Genomic DNA, 22,910 nt, shown 5'->3' on the forward strand with positions numbered 1-22,910 from the left:
GAGAAAAGATAAGATCCTAAATTTAGTCGCCTTTTACGATCATGCAATAGGGGCAGCAGGTACAATTCTAACGCCCTACCTGCAGGGCTAATCTATACAAGATATTATTTTATTGTCCAAATATGGTGTTAATATCGACCAAAAAGGCGATCTATAACTTTTTGGGTTATAATGTCTTTATCTTATAAAAACTTATCAATGTAATTGAATTTTAACGCATACACGTGAAAAATGTCTTTTTTGTGTTTATATGGTATTGAATCAACATTTGATTCTCTGACATCTTCTATTGGCTTCCAATTCTTCTGCATGTGTGATTTATCAATAGACTTCAATAAATATAGATGCACCAGCTAAATTATAATTATGTTTTACAAAAATAGCTAAACAGGTTAGGACAATTCATTGTGCAAATAAGATGTTTATTATGCATATCGATCACACGTACATTGCAGCCACCCGTAAACGTGTTCTAGACTGCATGCATGAGTGATCATGCTGTTGAAATGTCATGGCTTGTCACTTTCCACAGTCTAACCCATTGGACAACAGCTTTTGGTGGCAGTTCCAACACTGGTAAGTCATACTAGTTCCCTTTTCACATTTTATATCTTATGTAACTCATATGAATTCACAACATAAATACTTATTGCATTTGATTTTAAACATATAAGAATCGTACGAACTTGACACAAAGTGCTAATTTGATGTGATAGCTATTTAAATTATTTGATTTACCAAGATCATTTCATACCACATCATCAGTCCCAGGTGAAAGTCACACTGGTGTTTATTTTACAGTGAAGAGTGAAGCATTTAAATAGGAAATTAACTGTGAGTTTACGATTTGCATCATATTTTTATAAAAGTGACGAGTCTCATACGAGATCAAATCCCATACGAGATTTGTTTTTTTATACTGTCTACATATCTTTAATTGATAGCAGGATAGTTAACTACGAAATGTGCCTAATATTGTTATAAGCACTAAGTGATAATAGCTGATATTAAGTGTGATCTTCGTATTTTCTTTGTTTGGTATTTTGTTTAGTGCTTTAATACTTGCCTGTGTTGTCTCGATACTGCCAAGTAACAAAACATGCATTGATATTTTAATAATCTAGTCCATGAGTTGGACTCCATGAATAGACTTGTTGGTTAATTCTAATTCAAATGTTGTTAGAAGGTAGTTAAAAGTGTATGTGTGAGAAGAGAGGAATGGTGTAAAATCAGTTCATATTTGTGTGATGTGTACTGAACTGTAGTCTTATTGATGTGTGTTATTGTCAGTATATTACTCGTTATAACTAATATCAATACATTAGTCTCTCTTGACATTAGCTTTTATCGTAATCACCCCAGCGTTAAGACACGACCAACAAAGTGAAAAGACACGCGGCCTTTTTATTAGTGGTAGCTTGTATAAACTCGCAAAGTTTCTTTGATCTGTATCAGGAAAAACAACTCAGGTATAAAAAAACATTCAGATAGCTCAGTTGCTCAATAGATGATCAGGCAAAGTTTAACAATGATGTCCAAACAGTTTTCATAATCAAGATTTCAAGATGTTTTATTGATTCACTCAGACTGGGGATAATAATAATATACAAAGAAATATACATGACAAGATCAAAAATACATGACGAAATTTGAGAAAAGTATGAAGTTTTATATGCTTTAGTTAGTTGGCCATTTTAGGGAAGATTACAATAACACCTTTTGTAGCAAATGGGAGACGAACCTTTCACAAAGCTAATCACCTTTTCAACAATAGCCGTAAAATACGTTTGATGTGACTTCTGTTTAAATGAATGTCATATTTCTATAATCTATATTTACTAACAGTTTTGCATAACAACTATCTATGGGACTTCATTGACATAAGGTTTAATGTTTTATATACGTTTGGTGTATGCCCGGTGTTCCATGTAAATATCAACGTCTTAATATGTATCTATGTTCAATAATGTTCTAATTCTAGACTATCATATTTTCAATTGTATTCCAGGTTTGTAGTTGTTTTATTTCACATGCAGTTCTTAATGATTGAATTTCATGTAGTATAGATATTTTACAGTGATTTTGTTAAAGGCGAACCAATACAGGTCTTACTAGACACAAGCTATACCAACTTAATTACTTCTATCAAATTTTCAGTCTGAAAAGACCTTTTTATATTTACAACTCGCTACCAAAAGCTACAATCTTGGGGGTTGTGTTACAATGTACCTACAATGCAATTTTTTGCTCGCCTATTCGAAGAATAGGGGGAGCTAATGTTGTCACCCCGGCGTCGGCGTCAGCGTTGGCGTCCCATTAACGTTAAAGTTTTTGAGCAAGTTTCTGTTTCATCAATTGTTCAAGCTTAAGTCATCATAAATGTTTATGATTTTATTTTCCTAATGTGTATGGATGCTGAACGTGATAATACAACCAATTTGGGGTCCTTTAGGTTTTTTTTGAGTCTGTTAATTTGTCATATTTCCACGTTAAAGTTTTTGAGCAAGTTTCTATTTTGTCTATTGTTTAAGCTTAAGTCATCATAAATGTTTATGATTTTATTTTCCTAATGTGTATGGATGCTGAACGTGATAATACAACCAATTTGGGGCCCTTTAGGGTGTTTTTTAAGTCTGTTAATTTGTCATATTTCCATGTTAAAGTTTTTGAGCAAGTTTCTATTTTGTCAATTGTTTAAACATAAGTCATCATAAATGTTTATGATTTTATTTTCCTAATGTGTATGGATGCTAAACGTGATAATACAACCAATTTGGGGCCTTTAGAGTGTTTTTGAGTCTGTTAATTTGTCATATTTCCATGTTGAAATAGTAAATACTTGAAAATCAACTTCTTCTGAATAGGCGAGCTTTGCTGTTCTCCAACAGCTCTTGTTTATATATTTATTATACTTAGGTCGAATACGCTTTTGGTAAGAACTCAAAATTAATATTGGCAGTATTGCCAATAAGCCATGAAAAAGGAATATACACTGTAACCAAGACACAAAGCGTGGTCTATAACCTTTCACAATTTACATATGTAATTGGGTATATGTAATTGTAAGTAAAGTGACTACTCCGTTTTGTTTCTATAAAATCCCAGAACACCAGTAACGATATCTGTTAATTAAAGATGCTCCACCGCTGACAGAGCATAAATGATCTTCATCATTTGAACAATAATTAGTGTTTAATCGTGTATGTATAAGTCTAGTTAACACAAAAAATAATATGAAATCATTTATTTTGCATTTGGTGCATGCGTAATCAGTACTTCATTCCATATAAGAGATAGTGTCACGGATTTTTTCGGGATGCAATTAATTATTTTTCATATTTCTAACTTGAAGTAAAATTAAAAGCTCAAAATTTTCAAAGGTGGTAATGGTGTGTAGGAAGTAACTTTTGTAACTGAAGTAAAATACTAAATCGTCTGCTTCTGTTTTGATAGTGAAAAAGTGCCATTTGTCAGCGGTGGAACATCTATAATTAAAGTTACTGTCACCCACTTTATTTTCGAGTTATTTCAGGAAAGAGACTTCGAACGCGAATTCAACAGTTACACGACTATTTGTATTTAAATGCTATGTAGTAATGTCCGTAAAATCCCTTGTTTATTATACTAGTGAACATGTCGAAAATAGTGAAGACGTGAAATATTGTATATAGGCAAAACTTCTGTTTACGTGTTGCATGTTTTTCCTTGGGGTTTTAATGGTTTTGTTAACTTATTTCATAACAAATTGTTCGTTTGCATGGAATATTGAAGAAAAAAATAAAAAAGGAGAAAAAAACGTGTCAAACTTTTTGACCACTTATGTCCCATATCAAAATAATATAATCATCACATTTAGATATCGCAATCCAACAAAGTAGCCTATGACACTTTATGATAAGTACTGTTAGCTACCCAAGTATTACAGCGGTTGTCTTATAAAATACAGTTTTCTCGTTTACAGAAATATTTCTGTATTTTCATAAAGCAGAAAATGTTTGAATGAAAGTCATATTTAAATCCTACAAATTGATAAGGACTTGATATTCACTAAGAATATTAGATCTAGTTGAATCTAGTACGGTATTTTGAAGGATTGCAAAATGCCCCAATCAATTGATAATTGTGGTATTTCAAAACATAGGAAAAAATAGAGGACGATTTTGATATTTATAACATTTCAAAACATTTGAAATGTGAAACCAAAGAAATTGACAATTTAAGCATTTTAACATGTAAAACATTATTCTTGTTTTGCTAAATAAGGGTGGAGATGATAAACGCAGATTTTTTAGTAATAGTACAATTGTATAAGTGTCTTCTATAATTCGAACATCTGAATTCCAAATGAAATACAATGTAAATTTACCACCATTGTTTCCATTAGAAACCTTTTGGTTGTATTGTACTTGTATGTTTAATGATTAAGTATGTATTATATTGACGACTACCGACCTGTTTTGTTTGTGGATATTTACATACTTTGTAGTCTGTGCAACGATAGTTTGGTGCCGTATTGCTATTACATGTGGTGTCAGTAATGTCAGTTATGTTTTTGTTGTATTATTAGAATAAATTAATTTAAAAATAGCTTCTTTAATTTTCTTCAAAGTAATAGATAATGAATGTAATAGATATCGTGTAACGAGGTGTTTGTATACCGATGGTTAGGAGTTATTGGCGAATGGTTTAAACAAAATCTCACACCTATCACATAAAAATATGCTAATGAAAATATGAGAAAGTAAATCAAACCACAAACATGATTTAGTAAATCAAGGTCAGATGTACAACATCAAATTTAGTGCTAGTCATGTTTATTCTTGTTCTAATAAACACCAATAACAGATAGATGTGTTGAATGCGTCTCAAATATATTTGGAGTGATTTAGAACAATGATATCATTTTTGGTATACTCGTAACCGTCTTTTGTTCATGTGTTTCAAGGATATGTGTACATGATGAACTCGAAGTTATGGTAAATTTAACTACCTAACTGGAAAATCTAAGGGTGATTTATTTTAGAAGAAAAGTCAATTGTCGATAAGTAACGCGTAGACTGGCCCCAGTCTCTGGAATAATGAAAACAAAACTACTAAAATTTGGTTTGATTATTTTTGTCTTTACTACATAGTGAAGAACTCTGCTGAGAAAGTCAAAATCTTAAGAGTCCGGTGGCCAGTGTAAGTAACGGCCAACGTCTCATATATTTGGATCGCTGAGTTTATTAGAATGTACTCCCTAGTGTTTGTAATAAAACGTGCAAATTAATTGTCGCGGATCACCTGTCGTAAATGAATAAATCATAACGACTTTAGGCTATCCAGGAACGACATGGTTGAATGATTTACACATTAATGTCTGTTGTCACTTGTCTGATAATGGCTCATTTATTGATTATAACGTTATTTTCAAAGCTAATTTGCAGCGCTGCTAGAATTGTTTCTATGTTGACCGGGTCATCTTTATTGATTTGCCCGATGTGTTTAAGTCTATTTTTAGACTATTTCAGTATGACTTGAATACTTTTCTGTGATTAAGATTTTATTTCAAGCAAAATGAGGACCAAAGAAAGCGTGAAAATGCGGCTTTGCTTTATTAATATTGCGTTAGTATATTTAAAATTTGGAGATAGAATCGAAAAATCCTGGTTAATCGGACGAAAATATCATTTCACAATATCAAGCTATCTATTATCACAAAATATTGAACAGCAAGCTGAAATTTCGTAATTGCAAAGTACTGTTTCAGACACCATTCCCCAATTTTGAGCGCGAGTTTCAAACTTTTATATTACGCTGCCTAGTAAGCGTTTATATGATTTTCATTTGTTATGATTTAAGTACGGTCTCATCCATAAAATGTTTTATTTTCTACAACGCGAATATTATTTTACAAACATTTTAAACTATAATCAGATTTATTTTTATCGCTTGTCCCTAAGTGATCATGTCTGCTTGCGATATGTTTGATTAGCATAAATGACCATATGGTTATATACAGTTATCTTCTGTAATCAACGGATTCACCTTGCGATATTCTTTGCGTTATTGTAATATGCCACTATCTTGACATGATATGAAAGTAACATGACTCTATTTTATTGCGTTAGAATGTAAAATAAATAAATAAACACAAGAAATATGCTCTTAAATTCATCTGCGCATTTTAAATATGAGTACAGTATGCCGTTTTATAAAAACAACCATAAGCTTTACTGGTCACGAGAGATGATATAGGTTAACTAGTCTAATTTGGATCTACGTTTAGATACAAAGATTACTTCTACGGGCAATACAGACAGAAAACTCGATCATTCCGTCTACTTGTTAGAGATACAAAGGGTCTACCCCGATGATAACAGACAGCCAAATCTAAAACCTGGCACATTGAAACGGCAAAAACAGAAGCCCATCCAAATTATTTTGAACTATTCAGCATGATAGTATGTATACTTGTAATGACTCAATGACACTTGGTGATCGACAAATATAGTTACTTGTAAGAGGCCAACAGGCATATAACTTAATTTGGTATTACTGCTTTGGTACTTTGTTATTATACTTCAACCTAAATAAATATCCCCCATGTGTGCCTCCTTGTCCCTTCATATTTACTGACGTACCTAAACCCCAAATAATATTGTCGACATATGTAGTTGATTTCACAAGTTATTACTGCAAAAGTACTATGTTTTTCTACAAGTACAAACAAATAACAACCATTATATAAACGAATACGAAATAAAAACATGACGTTCAAGCACGCAACTACATATCGATTGAAAAACTACATAATAGATTATGATGATAGGTATCCGCGTAAAAAGCGTCACACATCAGTTGTATGTCTGTATATGCTTTACCCAAGCTTTGGATACACACATAATTTCTATTTGCCTGTTTATCTGACCTGTATAAGACCTACTGACACACTGATTATTATTATTATCTTTATTTCCTCTACAATGAAGAGTATGTAATGATAATATAAATGTATATGAAAAAAACCCATATGATAACAACATGAGATAATATGTACAAAATTAGAGAGAGAATAGGGGGAAAATACACAACATGGTTATTATAAATCAGAGAAAAAGAGAAGAGGCCACAATTCTCTCGGATATTTCTATATCAAATTATGTTCAATATTTATATATATTCATAAACGAGTAAGTTTTAATCAGTTACATATATAAATTGAACATCTTTTTAAAATTGTACACGCATGTCAATCTGAATTGTTCTATACCATTCCAATTATACATGTATTAGCTCAAAATCTGAGAGGGAGTATGGATATGAAATAAAATCTACATTTGTGATTGATGCAATTGAACATATGAACTCATTTCTTATTTGTTCATTTAATGAACAATTCAAAACAATATGACTAACAATATCAGTGTAAAAGTGTCCGCAATAGTGACATAATATTACAGAATTTTCTAAACGTACAGACACAATCATTTTCATAATAAATCTTACATTTTCAAGGCAATTTGGATGACGTAGAGCTAGTTTCCAAAGGTAATGGGGTTTAAAACAATCATGTAATGATAAGAATCGTATGAATTCTGCGTCATTTGACATTCTCAATTTCCAGGCATTTGTTTCATACATAGATACAGATTTGTGGACTAATGCTTCCAACAATATCTGGACGGAAAAGATCCATCATCAAATTTTTTAAGACATATTCATATAAGTTGTATTTCTTAAGTATTTTGGTAATGTCTGGAATAAAACCTTTTTGAACATACGTAGTCACATTATTTAAAAAATATCTCACATTGAAAATTCTAAAAATCAAATTTGTTCTTTTCATTCTGCAAACTCTGCCTAGGAACAATAGTTTTTTAATATATTTATAAGCCTCAATAGAGGTCCAACCTATTAGTGAAGTACACATATCTGTTCTAGTTCTTCTGTCAAACCCTTGTATAGACTTTATAATAAAATGTTGAGCCCTTTCAAGCATTAATAAATCAGGTTTTGATAACACCCAAAGCTCACACCCATATAGAGCACTTTTGAAATAGTAAGGGGGTTCAGGGCACACTGGTGTGCACCAGAACGCAGTAATGCCCTAGTACCACTTTTTAACTTGTTACATGCCTGTTTAACCCTTCAAAGGAGTGACATTTACTATTCATAATAAAACCAAGATGATTAGTTTCTAAAACAATAGGTAAAGCATTATTATAAAGACTAAATGTACAGTTGATGTTTAAGGTTCTCTTATCAGAAAATACCATTATTTTACTTTTTGAGCTTGAATACAAAAATCTCCATTTTCTACTGTATTCTTCACATATACTTAACATTTTTTGGAGGCTCGTACTATTTGTACTAACAAGACATAGATCGTCTGCCTGCGCAGGTATATTTGCAGGTATATCGATTATAGATGCACCTCTACCACAGTTTTCGACTTGATTCAATAGGTTATTAATAAAAACAAAATACATTTTTGCGGAGAGGGCCCCTCCTTGCAAAATACCTCTCTCCATCTTGACTGGCTCAGATGTAATACCATTAAACAATACTGAACTTTGTACATCTGTATACATAAACCTTAAGATATTCCATAAACGCCAAATATACATCAGAACCATTTTCCATATTATAATAAATACATTCTTGTAAATTGAATGTTGTACAAAGACTACATAAGTTTTTCTGGTTCGCTGATTGCTGCTTGCTGACGTACCTAAACCCCAAATTATATTGTCGACATAGTTGATTTCACAAGTTATTATACTGCAAAAGTACTATGTTTTTCTACAAGTCCAAACAAATAACAACCATTATATAAACGAATACGACATAAAAACATGACGTTCAAGCACGCAACTACATATCGATTGAAACACTACATAATAGATTATGATGATAGGTATTCGTATAAAAAGCGTCACACATCAGTTGTATGTCTGTAAATGCTTTACCCAAGCTTTGGATACATACATAATTTCTATTTGCCTGTTTATCTGACCTGTATAAGGCCTACTGACACATTGATGAAATCGGTATATGTTTCATTCAAACACAATAGACTAAGTATACTTTGAAAAGATTTTATACTGTAAGCATAAAGATGGTGAACAGTGCTCCTTTACTCGGAAGCCGCGGTGACCTAGTTTCTTACATTCATCGCGTGATGAACAACATGAGGTGATTGTACGATGGCCGATAGCAGCCTGACACAAATATATACAATGTAGTAAAGTAAATGTGTCACACTGTTTAGCAGCAACACTATGACACAAAAATCTCTAGTAAAGTAAATGTGTACCGATAATTTGTATAGCATGACACAAAAATCTCTAGTAAAGTAAAAGTGTACCGATAATTTGTACAGTAAACAGCATGACACAAAAATCTCTAGTAAAGTAAATGTGTACCGATAATTTGTACAGTAAACACCATAACACAAAAATCTCTAGTAAAGTAAATGTGTACCAATAATTTGTACAGCATGACACAAAAAACTCTAGTAAAGTAAATGTGTACCGATAATTTGTACAGTAAACAGCATGACACAAAAATCTCTAGTAAAGTAAATGTGTACCGATAATTTGTACAGTAAACAGCATGACACAAAAATCTCTAGTAAAGTAAATGTGTACCGATAATTTGTACAGTAAACAGCATGACACAAAAATCTCTAGTAAAGTAAATGTGTACCGATAATTTGTACAGTAAACAGCATGACACAGAAATCTCTAGTAAAGTAAATGTGTACCGATAATTTGTACAGTAAACACCATAACACAAAAATCTCTAGTAAAGTAAATGTGTACCGATAATTTGAACAGTAAACAGTATGACACAAAAATCTCTAGTAAAATAAATGTGTACCGATAATTTGTAGAGTAAACACCATAACACAAAAATCTCTAGTAAAGTAAATTTGTACTGATAATTTGTCCAGTAAACAGCATGACACAAAAATATCTAGTAAAGTAAATGTGTACCGATAATTGTACAGTAAACACCATAACACAAAAATCTCTAGTAAAGTAAATGTGTCACGATAATTTGTACAGTAAACAGTATGACACAAACATCTCTAGTAAAGTAAATGTGTACCGATAATTTGTACAGCATGACACAAAAATCTCTAGTAAAGTAAATGTGTACCGATAATTTGTACAGTAAACACCATAACACAAAAATCTCTAGTAAAGTAAATGTGTACTGATAATTTGTCCAGTAAACAGCATGACACAAAAATCTCTAGTAAAGTAAATGTGTACCGATAATTGTACAGTAAACACCATAACACAAAAATCTCTAGTAAAGTAAATGTGTCACGATAATTTGTACAGTAAACAGTATGACACAAACATCTCTAGTAAAGTAAATGTGTACCGATAATTTGTACAGCATGACACAAAAATCTCTAGTAAAGTAAATGTGTCAGGATATGGAGGAGAAATGTGGCGATACAGAGTGGTTGTGTTGTACAAACTTCGCGCATCCAGATGCAGAAAATCTAGAGGCTGAGCAAACCGCCGAGGATGTATGGATTTGTACATGTGATCTACATGGGTGTCATGTGGCAGAGTGTATCATTATATTTACATATGCCCCTATATAGTCAGTGGGAGGGGAGTTGCATTCATATTAGCGTATTTCGCAATGACGTATGAATACAAACGCAGTGCAGGTTCTTACTACTTCTAGTTCACGCTTCGATAAGATTTTGCGTCATAAGTTGAGTCTTGACGGATTTCAAAATAACAATAGATCTAACTAAATATATATATTTGACATCAAATCAAAAGATGTATTCAAGCATTGTAACGGTTATAAACAACAAATTGAATCGCTGGTCGGAGCTACAACCGAGGGGCTTTCCTCGGGGAAATTCCACATTCAGTACAGTAGTTACGTCAGTATGTGTGTACAGAACATCTGATTGTCGGAGAACAATTCTGGGATCGTCTAAGGGAACAATAGGTTAACAGGTCATGTACAGGTTTCCAGAAGAAAAAAACCATTACTGGTAATACCCTATCTGAAACAGTATCATCAGCTTTATCCCCATCTTTGCATTCAAAATAGGCCTATACACACCATGAAAACACTTGTCTATCCTCCGTACAATAAAATAATAGTCATGACTAAAAAGAATTTAGTCGATATCGTAGAATATGTGCCATTGCGTTCATACCACCTTTAAGACAATCAAAACACTGGTCAATCTCTATATGAATGTTTGCCAGAGGTACAACAACGTTGTATGATACAGTTATTGGTAGAAAAAGTTGCGTTTGGGAATGCGTGGTGTGTGCCCAATCGAGTGAACAATAGCACATAATATGTTGCGTGTATCAAAATAAACGTGTTTGTACGCTGGGAATCAGTATTCTGGGGTGACTATTATAATCACATAAAATGTAGTATGCAGATCGTCTTGTGTTTATTTGCGTTGATACATTCAATATAATCCAGTATTTGTGATAAATATAGGCACTGTGATAGGGATACATGTATTTATAATTATGCATATGTGTAAGATACGTACGTATACAATTACTATCTCGTTAACTTAATTAATATACTTAAATGTTTTGTATTGTAACTTATGTTTGTGTGTCTTCGTAAAATGTTAAAAAATGCTTGTTATAAGATGTCTACGAACTTGATTTAATATACAGAAGATATTGAAGATATCAAAAATTCTGCTTATGATTGCTTTATTTTTAAGATATAAGCAAAACAGCTGCTGAACTAGTGCAATTTTGTTTACCATCGTCTTGTTTTATAAATGCTTCTTAACATAGCAAAACAGACATTGCTACAAGCTGAACATCAATCTGCATAATTAAATAATGTATATGTACGTGTACTTTTTCACGTTGACAGTGTATCGATACGTCACAATTAAACCGCTTCCGATGTGCATATTCCTGTGCTTTTTTAAACAGAAATTAGTTTTGGACAATAAATTCACTGACGCATATTTATATTCATTAACACAATTAATAGTTTGATATACATGTAGACCTATGTAATTTTTATGTATATGGTATTGCTTTGTTCAATACATGGAGATCAAATTAAAACTGAAATTTTGTTTGTACAAGTTATCCGCAAATTCTGCATCCAGGATCCGCTATCTTGTTTTTAGTACACACCATTTGATGGAAAGGGAGATAACGCCGGTTACCGTACATTGCAATTGCATTGTTTGTTTTGTCTGATTTCACGAATTACTAAATAGTCCTTTGTTTATGAAAGGTTAGTATAATTATTTTAAAATTGTACACACTTTGGGAATAGATTCTTAAAATCGTCTGCATATCTCAAGACGGCGAAATATGGACGACTTCGGGAAAATTATACAGGGTTTTCTGACGTATTTTTGTTCCAACCATGCAAAGACATTGACGCTCATACTTTTTTTTTAAAATAGTAGAATCTAGTGAGAATATGAGAAAACTTTCATATGAATCATAAAGTATACATCTAGCACATGGAGCGAAAGTTGTGCTTTGCGAAAATCAAGAAAAAACGGCGAAATATGGACACCCGCTCTACAAAACTATACATTGTATTGCTCAAAGAGATACGGTAAGATTAACAATGTAACGTTTCTACATGCGTATTTACACACGTAGGATGTAAATGTTTTCAAACCTATTTTAATACATGTTCCTCGAACGTACGATCGGTGCTGATAACACCTACAGTACAGTTTCTGATGTGGACCATCATAAATTCATCCGCGCGGCTCCAAAATGCGCGTGGCATGAATAGCCTTTGTTTGAAATCAACGGGGTTTATGCTATCAATTAACCACTGACTGTAAATGTTAAGGATTGAAGAAAGTATGTCTGATTTATATGGATCCATATAAACTGTCCACCAATTGTCAGGAAATACCATCATGTATTACGCTTGAGCATATTTATAAATAAATTATGTAATTAAATCTGTCAATGCGTGATTGTTTTAATCAAATATGTTATAGCATATATCTTGATGTTCAAATATCATAATAAATAGGATAGGATGTGAAAGTTAGGAATGCTGTTTTTAACTATTTTGAAAGTGTGAATTTATAATGACCTATCAAAAAGAACACAAAAACTGCTATCGTTGTGTTGTAGCTTCAGTCAGCAGAACATCCCATTATTTGTCTGCCATTCTGGAATACCAGACCTACCAGACACTTCGCCCCAAAATGACATGCTTGATTACCTACGCATTCGGTCTCCTATTACGCGAGAGATTTTTGTGTCATGCTGTAACGTTAAAACAGCGAGACAAATCATTATGTTATGTAAAAAATATCGTGACACATTTACTTTACTAGAGATTTTTGCGTCATTATATCGTGACACATTTACTTTACTAGAGATTTTTGCGTCATGCTGTTTACTGTACAAATTATCGGTACACATTTACTTTACTAGAGATTTTTGTGTTATGGTGTTTACTGTACAAATTATCGGTACAAATTTACTTTACTAGAGATTTTTGTGTCATGCTCTTTACTGTACAAATTATCGGTACACATTTACTTTACTAGAGATTTTTGCGTCATGCTGTTTACTGTACAAATTATCGGTACACATTTACATTACTAGAGATTTTTGTGTCATACTGTTAACTGTACAAATTATCGGTACACATTTACTTTACTAGAGATTTTTGTGTCATGCTGTTTACTGTACAAATTATCGGTACACATTTACTTTACTAAATTTATGTGTTTACTGTACAAATTATCGGTACACATTTACTTTACTAGAGATTTTTGTGTCATGCTGTTTACTGTACAAATTATCGGTACACATTTACTTTACTAGAGATTTTTGTGTCATGCTGTTTACTGTACAAATTATCGGTACACATTTACTTTACTAGAGATTTTTGTGTCATGCTGTTTACTGTACAAATTATCGGTACACATTTACTTTACTAGAGATTTTTTGTGTCATGCTGTTTACTGTACAAATTATCGGTACACATTTACTTTACTAGAGATTTTTTGTGTCATGCTGTTTACTGTACAAATTATCGGTACACATTTACTTTACTAGAGATTTTTGTGTCATGCTGTTTACTGTACAAATTATCGGTACACATTTACTTTACTAGAGATTTTTGTGTCATGCTGTTTACTGTACAAATTATCGGTACACATTTACTTTACTAGAGATCACTTTACTTTACTAGAGTGTGTCATGCTGTTTACTGTACAAATTATCGGTACACATTTACTTTACTAGAGATTTTTGTGTCATGCTGTTTACTGCACAAATTATCGGTACACATTTACTTTACTAGAGATTTTTTTGTGTCATGCTGTTTACTGTACAAATTATCGGTAAACATTTACTTTACTAGAGATTTTTGTGTCATGCTGTTTACTGTACAAATTATCGTTACACTTTTACTTTACTAGAGGTTTTGTGTCATGCTGTTTACTGTACAAATTATCGGTACACATTTACTTTACTAGAGTTTTTGTGTCATGCTGTTTACTGTACAAATTATCGGTACACATTTACTTTACTAGAGGTTTTTGTGTCATGCTGTTTACTGCACAAATTATCGTTACACTTTTACTTTACTAGAGGTTTTGTGTCATGCTGTTTACTGTACAAATTATCGGTACACATTTACTTTACTAGAGGTTTTGTGTCATGCTGTTTACTGCACAAATTATCGGTACACATTTACTTTACTAGAGATTTTTTTGTGTCATGCTGTTTACTGTACAAATTATCGGTACACATTTACTTTACTAGAGGTTTTGTGTCATGCTGTTTACTGTACAAATTATCGGTACACATTTACTTTACTAGAGGTTTTGTGTCATGCTGTTTACTGTACAAATTATCGGTACACATTTACTTTACTAGAGATTTTTTGTGTCATGCTGTTTACTGTACAAATTATCGGTACACATTTACTTTACTAGAGATTTTTTTGTGTCATGCTGTTTACTGTACAAATTATCGGTACACATTTACTTTACTAGAGATTTTTGTGTCATGCTGTTTACTGTACAAATTATCGGTACACATTTACTTTACTAGAGATTTTTGTGTCATGCTGTTTACTGTACAAATTATCGGTACACATTTACTTTACTAGAGATTTTTGTGTCATGCTGTTTACTGTACAAATTATCGGTACACATTTACTTTACTAGAGATTTTTGTGTCATGCTGTTTACTGTACAAATTATCGGTACACATTTACTTTACTAGAGATTTTTTGTGTCCTAATATTGATGTTAAATAGCGTGACACATTTACTTTACTATATAGTTGTGTCAGGCTGCTATCGGCCATCGTATGATTTCCAGGTACTGTCATATTCTGTTGTTATTTAAGCATAGCGAAGCGGATTCTCACAAAAGTTTCAAACAAAATTTATTTCAAAACTAAAAAGTTACATTCATGCTCATTATGAATTTTTCAGACTACTTAATTACATGAAATGCGTTTAAACGTACGATTCTATTGATTTTCCAATGTATTATTTTTCTAAATCAATACGCAACGTCGACGTCTCTATTGTGACGTCATGATTACGTCGGATTTTCGCGCCATTCTAGGATTTTTTCTTTATAGTATATGAAGACAAAGAATCTGCCAATCAGAGGGTTGGATTTAGTATAAAAAAAATAAAAATTGATGATATTGTTATATTCCGGAGACTTTGGCTTTCCTTCATCACTAAGACCCAGTGCGGCTTCAAATTAATGCTCATTGCTGTTAATAGGGTGTACATTAGACAAGTTTAAAATGATTGGGTGTATCGTATATAAGATTTAAGATATTTTTACAACCCATAGATTATTCCAGTAAGCTGTAACAAAGATTTACAAGATATATTTATGATGATCGTGGACATCAGATGGGTCTAGTATGTCGCCTTGTCGTTATCATAAATTGCAATAACTCGAGATTATTCTATAAAATGTCGTCTTGTCGCGTTTTTAAAACGACAACATAAGAACACGACGAGATGGCCATGCTCAGCTTCCATAGACTATATGACTTACCTGAATTATTAATAGTTCATTAACACCTGCCTGCGTATCATGGTTACGGACACAATAAGATAGCGGTGTATATTATTTATTCATGCATTGTTTGTAAACATTTGCTACGCAGTTGTATTGAAAGAGAGAGACTTTGAATGTAATTGTGGTAGAGCGTTGGTGCGTACACTTGCATTTAGAACGAATATACGTACCCGGTCTACTATACCTTTCAGCCGGTCTAAAGACGACACCATTTTCTGTCTAAAAGTCTTTTGAGCTACAATTTTGCAGCTAAATTGTATTACGTGGACACGCAACATTGCATGTATTTACCTATGTAATAAGGTGCAAGGGTGTATTTACGTTAATATGGGCATGTGTATTTTACAAGATATCTATCATCATACTCCAGGGGTTACTATCACTGAAGTTATAATGACAGTGATAGTAAATAAATTATCCCTTGGATATCGAGGACGCATTATATGATACCACTAGTATTATGAACTTAAAAAATGAAAATTTCACAAACGGTTCATGTATAACCATAATGTGCTAGGCTTTCTTTTATTGATACCTGACATCTGACCTAAATAAACAAGCGAAAATAAGAACAACAATAGATAAAATATAAGAAATAGACAAATAATGTTCCGCTATGAACGAGATAACATCACATTTGCAATTGCTATATGTATTGTAGTTTTATCCCTTATCCTGGCACTTGTGTTATGGGACATTGTGAAGCAAATATTACTACATTGTATAATCTAAGAAATGACTACTTATTTAATGATAGATAAATAAATGTCCAATAAAGATTTCTGATTTTGTTAGAATTCACAGATATGTTAAAGAACTGCAGCTAATCTGACCCTAGGATCATTGACTGTAATTCCATTAACATTTGCTGCAGCATTTGATTAAGTGCATCAACGAGAACATTAAATGTAGATAAAAAGATGAGCTTGCAATGAAATGTCCGAATCGGTAATGATAAAGTACCGACTGTATATAAACTGTAGCAACATATCCAATGTCAAATGATGGAAATGCCAACTTAGACATAGCCGAGAGATGTTCATTAAGATAATACACATGGAACTGACTCGGCTAGCATGGTTACTCTGACCCTGAAGAATGTTTATAAAGCTGAGAGAAAACCGAGAGTTTAAGTGAACAGCTGAACTTAGATATCTGGGTACTGATACGTTTGGAGCGTTTATAAAAGGCTGAACTGCTAAACAACTCCGTTATTCTTTGAAGGAGTACATTCAGCATGCCTTCATTGCTTAAGTAATCTGACCTTTACGACAGTAGATCAGTTACGAAAAGTAAGTTATGCTTTATTTCATCTTTATGTTGTGAACATATTATTGTCTGTTTTGTCTGTAATCTAATCTCTTTCTTAAATGTATTATTAATATAATTCATTGTATCAAGATACGCTTTGGTTAGTTACAAGATATTTCATGTTCTGTCGCCAAATGTTTCACGATGCAAAATAATTGAAGATGTCGTTTGATAACACAACTATAAATAACATTATTGTTTCTGGATAATTGTTAAACGTGAAAAACACTAACTAAACGATCTGTTCTCAGTTTGACTTTATTGTAAGAAATTATATTATTTATAGAAATAATTTTGTTGATCATATGCACAGTGCCTGTATAAAGGATATGATTTAAGTATCATATATCCGTTATGTCTTTTCTATACGAGAACCTGTTTCCGTGGCATGAAATACCTATGTGTATAACACATAATTTATAATAAATTTGATGTATTAAGCGACTAAATGGTCAGTATTATTACTAAGTTAAACTTGTAGATAGCCATTAGCTTACGATTGTTTAGTTAGCACTTATAATGTTGATTTCGGCTCTAACGCCATAGTAACTAGACTTAAAGCTTAGATATATACTGTATCATTCATGCTTCGATTTGGTTTTAATGGATATTTTATTATGCAGAGAAACAACACTGTAGGCCATATATTAACTCAATGTTGGTTAATAGTTTCAACATTTTCGGCCATGTTGGTACCTGGTGTTTGATTGTGTTGAACTAAGGTTTTAAACAAGTCTACATGTCTGAACGACCCATAATATTAACTGCAATTATCGTATATATCCCGAATGTATCTATACTGTCAAATCGCCCAATTACATTCATTTAATACCCGAGGAATGATCTATCTATACACACTATAGACTCATGAATAATTACCATATGGAACGTTTAAGGACAAGTCATTATAACGGCTGTATATAATTTCGATAATAACCACAGCTTGGTATACCGTTAGTATTGCTTACTTCATTTGTTTCTAATAGATAATTATATACATGTACAAATGTATGTGCCGTGATTGTCATATCGACGATTTGAGAGTTTCATATGTTATTCACCATTAAAAGTGATCAACATTTTGAGAAATACAATACGTATAATGCTTAATTTTTAATCTTACACGGACAATTATGAACTGAGGTGCTGTATCTAATGTTTATAAGGCATCATACATTTCTTTGAGTGCCTGGTAATAAATATCATAGTTGTTAGTTGTTTTTAATAGATTATTGAAGAAAAAAATAACATGTCAAAACTTTAAGATAATTCTGAGGGTAAAATAAAAAAAAACCAAACAAACCCGTAAGCAGATGAGAATAGAAACCTTTTAGCTGACAATTACAACCAACAAATTGATAAAGATGAACTGGGCTCAGTAGGGTAATACATCGCTCCATGAAGGGGTCAACTCTAGATCTTTGGTCAGATAACCTACTGCTGCCACCGCGCTGACCAGTGATTAAAGCCACATATCACGTGTAAAACATGCGCTCGTGCATTTGACCTAGCACGCTTCATATGCGTGATCAACATTTTGTTTGTTTGTTGAGAATTGCTATTGTTATACTCCAGAATAACAATCGGAAGAACAAATAATGTATTGTAGAGTATCCATAACGCTATATTTTGTATATATACAATACACACGACTGAGAGTGTATATCTTATAAACTTACAATGGTATTTTATTTCTGGAATAAAGCATACCACATAACAACAGTGTGTTCTTTGTATCGTCATTTATCTTTTTAATGCTAACATACGCGCTAGTCATAAGGCATATCTTTTAAGGTTGAATTCATATGAAAGAAAAAAGTAAAAGAAGCATTAATGTAACATCAAAATACACAAGTATTCTTAATTACTATTACTGCTATGCATTAATTACCCCATTTTACAACCCTCGTTCATGTCTATTAATTATCGGGGTAATAGAACCACGTTCTTTGACAACTCATCTTCTATCATTTACAAAGATTTTTGTTTATTGCGCTGTATAAGATTTAATCTATACCATGTATTACACACAATTTTCCAAACAGTTTTGTTTATATGTTTAGGTGTTGAACATTGGTGAGCCCAGATTTCCACCATGGAACACCACAATAAGCTGAACAACTGGCAGGACATCACTGTACTGTTGGTTTATTTTGCTGCAGTTCTCGCTGTGGGACTCTGGGTATGTAAACCATTCTACTAAGTCTTCTATGTAATTTTGCAGCTTTTCTTGCCATAATAACCATCCGAAATATATCTTTTTTACCACGTTTTGTCTACGAAAAACATAGCACAATATTGAACAAACGTAATATTTAATTTACTGAGAATATCTATGCACTGTACATGCATGGAAAACTTACATGTAGCTAAAATAACGAAAATTGACAAACTTTCCATATTTTTGAATTGCAGCTGAAACATATTTGAAATTCAACAATTTAGTTACTTAATAACATGTTTGGGAATTTGACGGATTTGGAGCCAAAAAACGCACAAACCATACATACATACTACATTTTCACATTTTAAAAAAATCATTTCACTTTGTAAAAACTGAAATATTTGATAACAAACTGTATATCTAAATAAAACATGTCATTTATCCTCCTCTACAATTTATTACTTTTAGTCGATGAGAAGTTCTAAACGAGGCAATGTGAAGGGTTATTTCTTAGCGAGTCGAACCATGCCTTGGTTGGCGGTAAGTTTCCTACAATACAGCAGTACTCTTCGATTCTGTTCTAGGGGCTGTTGATATACACACCAATTTATTGTTTGAATTTGTATTTCATAAAAGAAGATAAGAAATGCTAGCATTATAATACATATCTAAGGCATATTCAATAAACAACAGAATGAACATTATGCATAAAGAACTCAAGACTCGTAAGGAAGAGTAAATTAAGATATGTAACACTTAATCAAGTAATTACATAGTTTATACCACTACAATTATATTTTGCTCCATCAACCATATGTATCATACATTGATAGTGGTAACATGTTATGAAAATACTGTGTAACTTGTAATTTCAGGTGGGGGCATCACTATTCTCTAGTAACATAGGGAGTGAACACTTCATTGGTCTGGCGGGGGCCGGGGCCTCTACAGGAATAGCTATGATCCTTTTCGAATGGAGTGTAAGTATTCATATTGTTTCTTAAGCGAAATGAAATATTGTATTATTATCAGATTGAAGTTTTTACACAACAGTATATATTTGATGTTGTTTTCTGTAAAGATTTGGCGAATAATTTAACATTTGAATTTAACACTCATTTTCTTCTTTTTATTTCGATTTTAGTACGATCATTTAGAACACAATTTCATGTGGATCATAAATCACATTTCGATCAAGATCGTTTAATTTATTATATAAGATCTAGAAAAAGAACACCTATGAATTTACATACAGTCGACTATTTATAATCGAGACATTTAATACCTGCGCACAATAGATATAAACAAACATGTAAACGAACACGGTGTGTTAGTGTTATTTTGAACTGAAGAAGGCCCTATAATGGCTGAATATATATTTTATAGAAATGATTTTTTTTTTCATTTTACTTTTTATTTTTGCCTTTTATTTCGGATTATTAATATACTGGCTTTATACCGTTTTTACCTCATTATTATATTTTTTAAAATCCTGATAACTAAACAATTACTATTACAGCCAGTGTTCCTGATATTGTTACTTGGCTGGTATTTCATCCCGGTGTATATTTCCTCGGGGGTAAGTGTACTGTCTGCCTCTCAGATTGTAAGACATATCTCTCTTTATATAACATGAGTTCTTGTAAAATTCCCAATTTTTATGTCATGGCGCGCCGTCCGTCGTCCGTCCGTCCGTCCATCAACATTTCCTTTAAATCGCTACTAGTTATTATTGAGTTCTGAATGGATTGTAACCAAATTTGGCCACAAACATCCTTGGGGGAGGGGGAACTGAACTTGTATAAATTTCGGCTCTGACCCCCCCCCTCTCCCCGGGACAGGAGGGGCGGGGCCCAATAGGGGGAAATAGAGGTAAATCCTATAAATCACTACTTGTCCTAGAGTTCTGCATTGATTGTAACCAAATTTGGCCAATAACACCCTAGGGGGAAGGGGAACAGAACTTGTATAAATTTTGGCTCTGACTCCCCGGGGGCAGGAGGGGAGGGGCCCAATAGGGGAAATAGAGGTATTTCTATAAATCGCTACTTGTCCTAGAGTTTTGCATGGATTGTAACCAAATTTGGCCACAAACATCCTTGGGAGAACGGGAACAGAACTTGTATAAATTTTGCCTGTGACCCGCTGGGGGCAGGAGGGGTGGGGCCCAATAGGGGAATTAGAGGTAAATATTAAAATTCCTTCAGAAAAGAAACAATGAACCTGTATTCAGAACATTACTTGGCATTACTAACCAGGTGAGCGATACAGGCCATCTGGGCCTCTTGTTAAGTAATTGAATTGTAACTCCTTTTGTTTTAATGAATGCTTTGATCTTAGAGCAATTGTTCTGTTTGATGCAACTTTAAATATATATAATGAAGTTCCATATAATTTACTCATGTTTATTCTGACAGGTGTATACCTTACCCGAGTACCTGGAGAAGCGTCTTGGCGGAAACAAAATCCGGATTTATGTATCGGTTTTGTTTCTTATCCTAGCTGTTGTCACCAAACTAGCGGTATTGTCATTATTATTCTCTATATTTCCTCCATTTTGAGGATTACATAATTAGAATAACATAAATGTAATACAATATTTATATTATATGCTACAATCTACAAAGCAAAAAACCTTCATATCCAAAATGAGAGTTTCATCAATTCAGTAGTACATTTCTTTCGATAAGATTTCACATGTACTACTAATTAAAAACATCTTCCACTATAATTGTCATCTTACATTGGCGTAATATTTGTTTCGTAATTATAGGCTATAGATCTACTATCATTTCATTGGCATACACTTTCCTTGCTAGTCCAAACAATAAAAAGTCCCCAAAACAGGAACTTTAATGATACCTTTGTATTAAGTTTTGTATTAAATCTAGTAAAAAATTCATGTTACAAGAAACTTGTTGGAATCCACTGTTGTCTGATTCAAGAAATGTCAAACTGTCTCACAAACGATGATTTTCCTGATTTAGGTTAATATGTTTGCTGGCGGTCTCTTCATACAAATGGCTACTGGATGGAACATGTACATGTCCGTCATCATACTTTTGGCGGTCACTGGGTTCTATACCATTCTGGGTAAGTCATGTGTTTGAAATCTTTGTCTAGCCTACTTTAGGACATTATTGCAAACATTCAAAACTGAAACATGACTATATTATTTCTCATCGTATCTTGTCTTTCTTATCTATATTTTCCCCAATTTTATGAAGGATATTAATTAGCACTGACATCTAATTGAGTTTGAACAGAAATGTATTATCACAATAAAACACATTAGGTGCGACGTACTTTATAGTAACTGATATCACCATATTTAAATATTCAGAGGAAATATGTGATACAATATATAAGATACCT

General features: G+C 32.6%; 1 protein-coding gene across 3 annotated transcripts in view; it reads left to right on the forward strand.

The window, feature by feature from the left end:
- The first annotated feature begins 474 nt into the window (after nt 1-474).
- Nucleotides 475-22,910, forward strand: part of LOC138321094 (sodium/mannose cotransporter SLC5A10-like) — a 30,067-nt gene continuing 7,631 nt past the window's right edge. Inside the window, exons 1-7 of one of the 3 annotated variants that reach the window (XM_069264511.1) lie at nt 475-576; nt 19,435-19,553; nt 20,004-20,075; nt 20,411-20,515; nt 21,055-21,114; nt 21,953-22,057; nt 22,523-22,628. In XM_069264511.1, coding sequence (XP_069120612.1) covers nt 19,467-19,553; nt 20,004-20,075; nt 20,411-20,515; nt 21,055-21,114; nt 21,953-22,057; nt 22,523-22,628 — 535 coding nt within the window. In that variant the 5' untranslated portion in view covers nt 475-576; nt 19,435-19,466. Of the gene's footprint in view, nt 577-12,159; nt 12,253-17,027; nt 17,353-19,434; nt 19,554-20,003; nt 20,076-20,410; nt 20,516-21,054; nt 21,115-21,952; nt 22,058-22,522; nt 22,629-22,910 lie in introns of those variants that run through there. The other 2 variants (XM_069264512.1, XM_069264510.1) reach the window with 2 other exon arrangements.

The sequence above is a fragment of the Argopecten irradians genome, chromosome 4 (genome assembly GCF_041381155.1).
Source record: "Argopecten irradians isolate NY chromosome 4, Ai_NY, whole genome shotgun sequence".
Classification (NCBI taxonomy): Eukaryota; Metazoa; Mollusca; class Bivalvia; order Pectinida; family Pectinidae; genus Argopecten; species Argopecten irradians.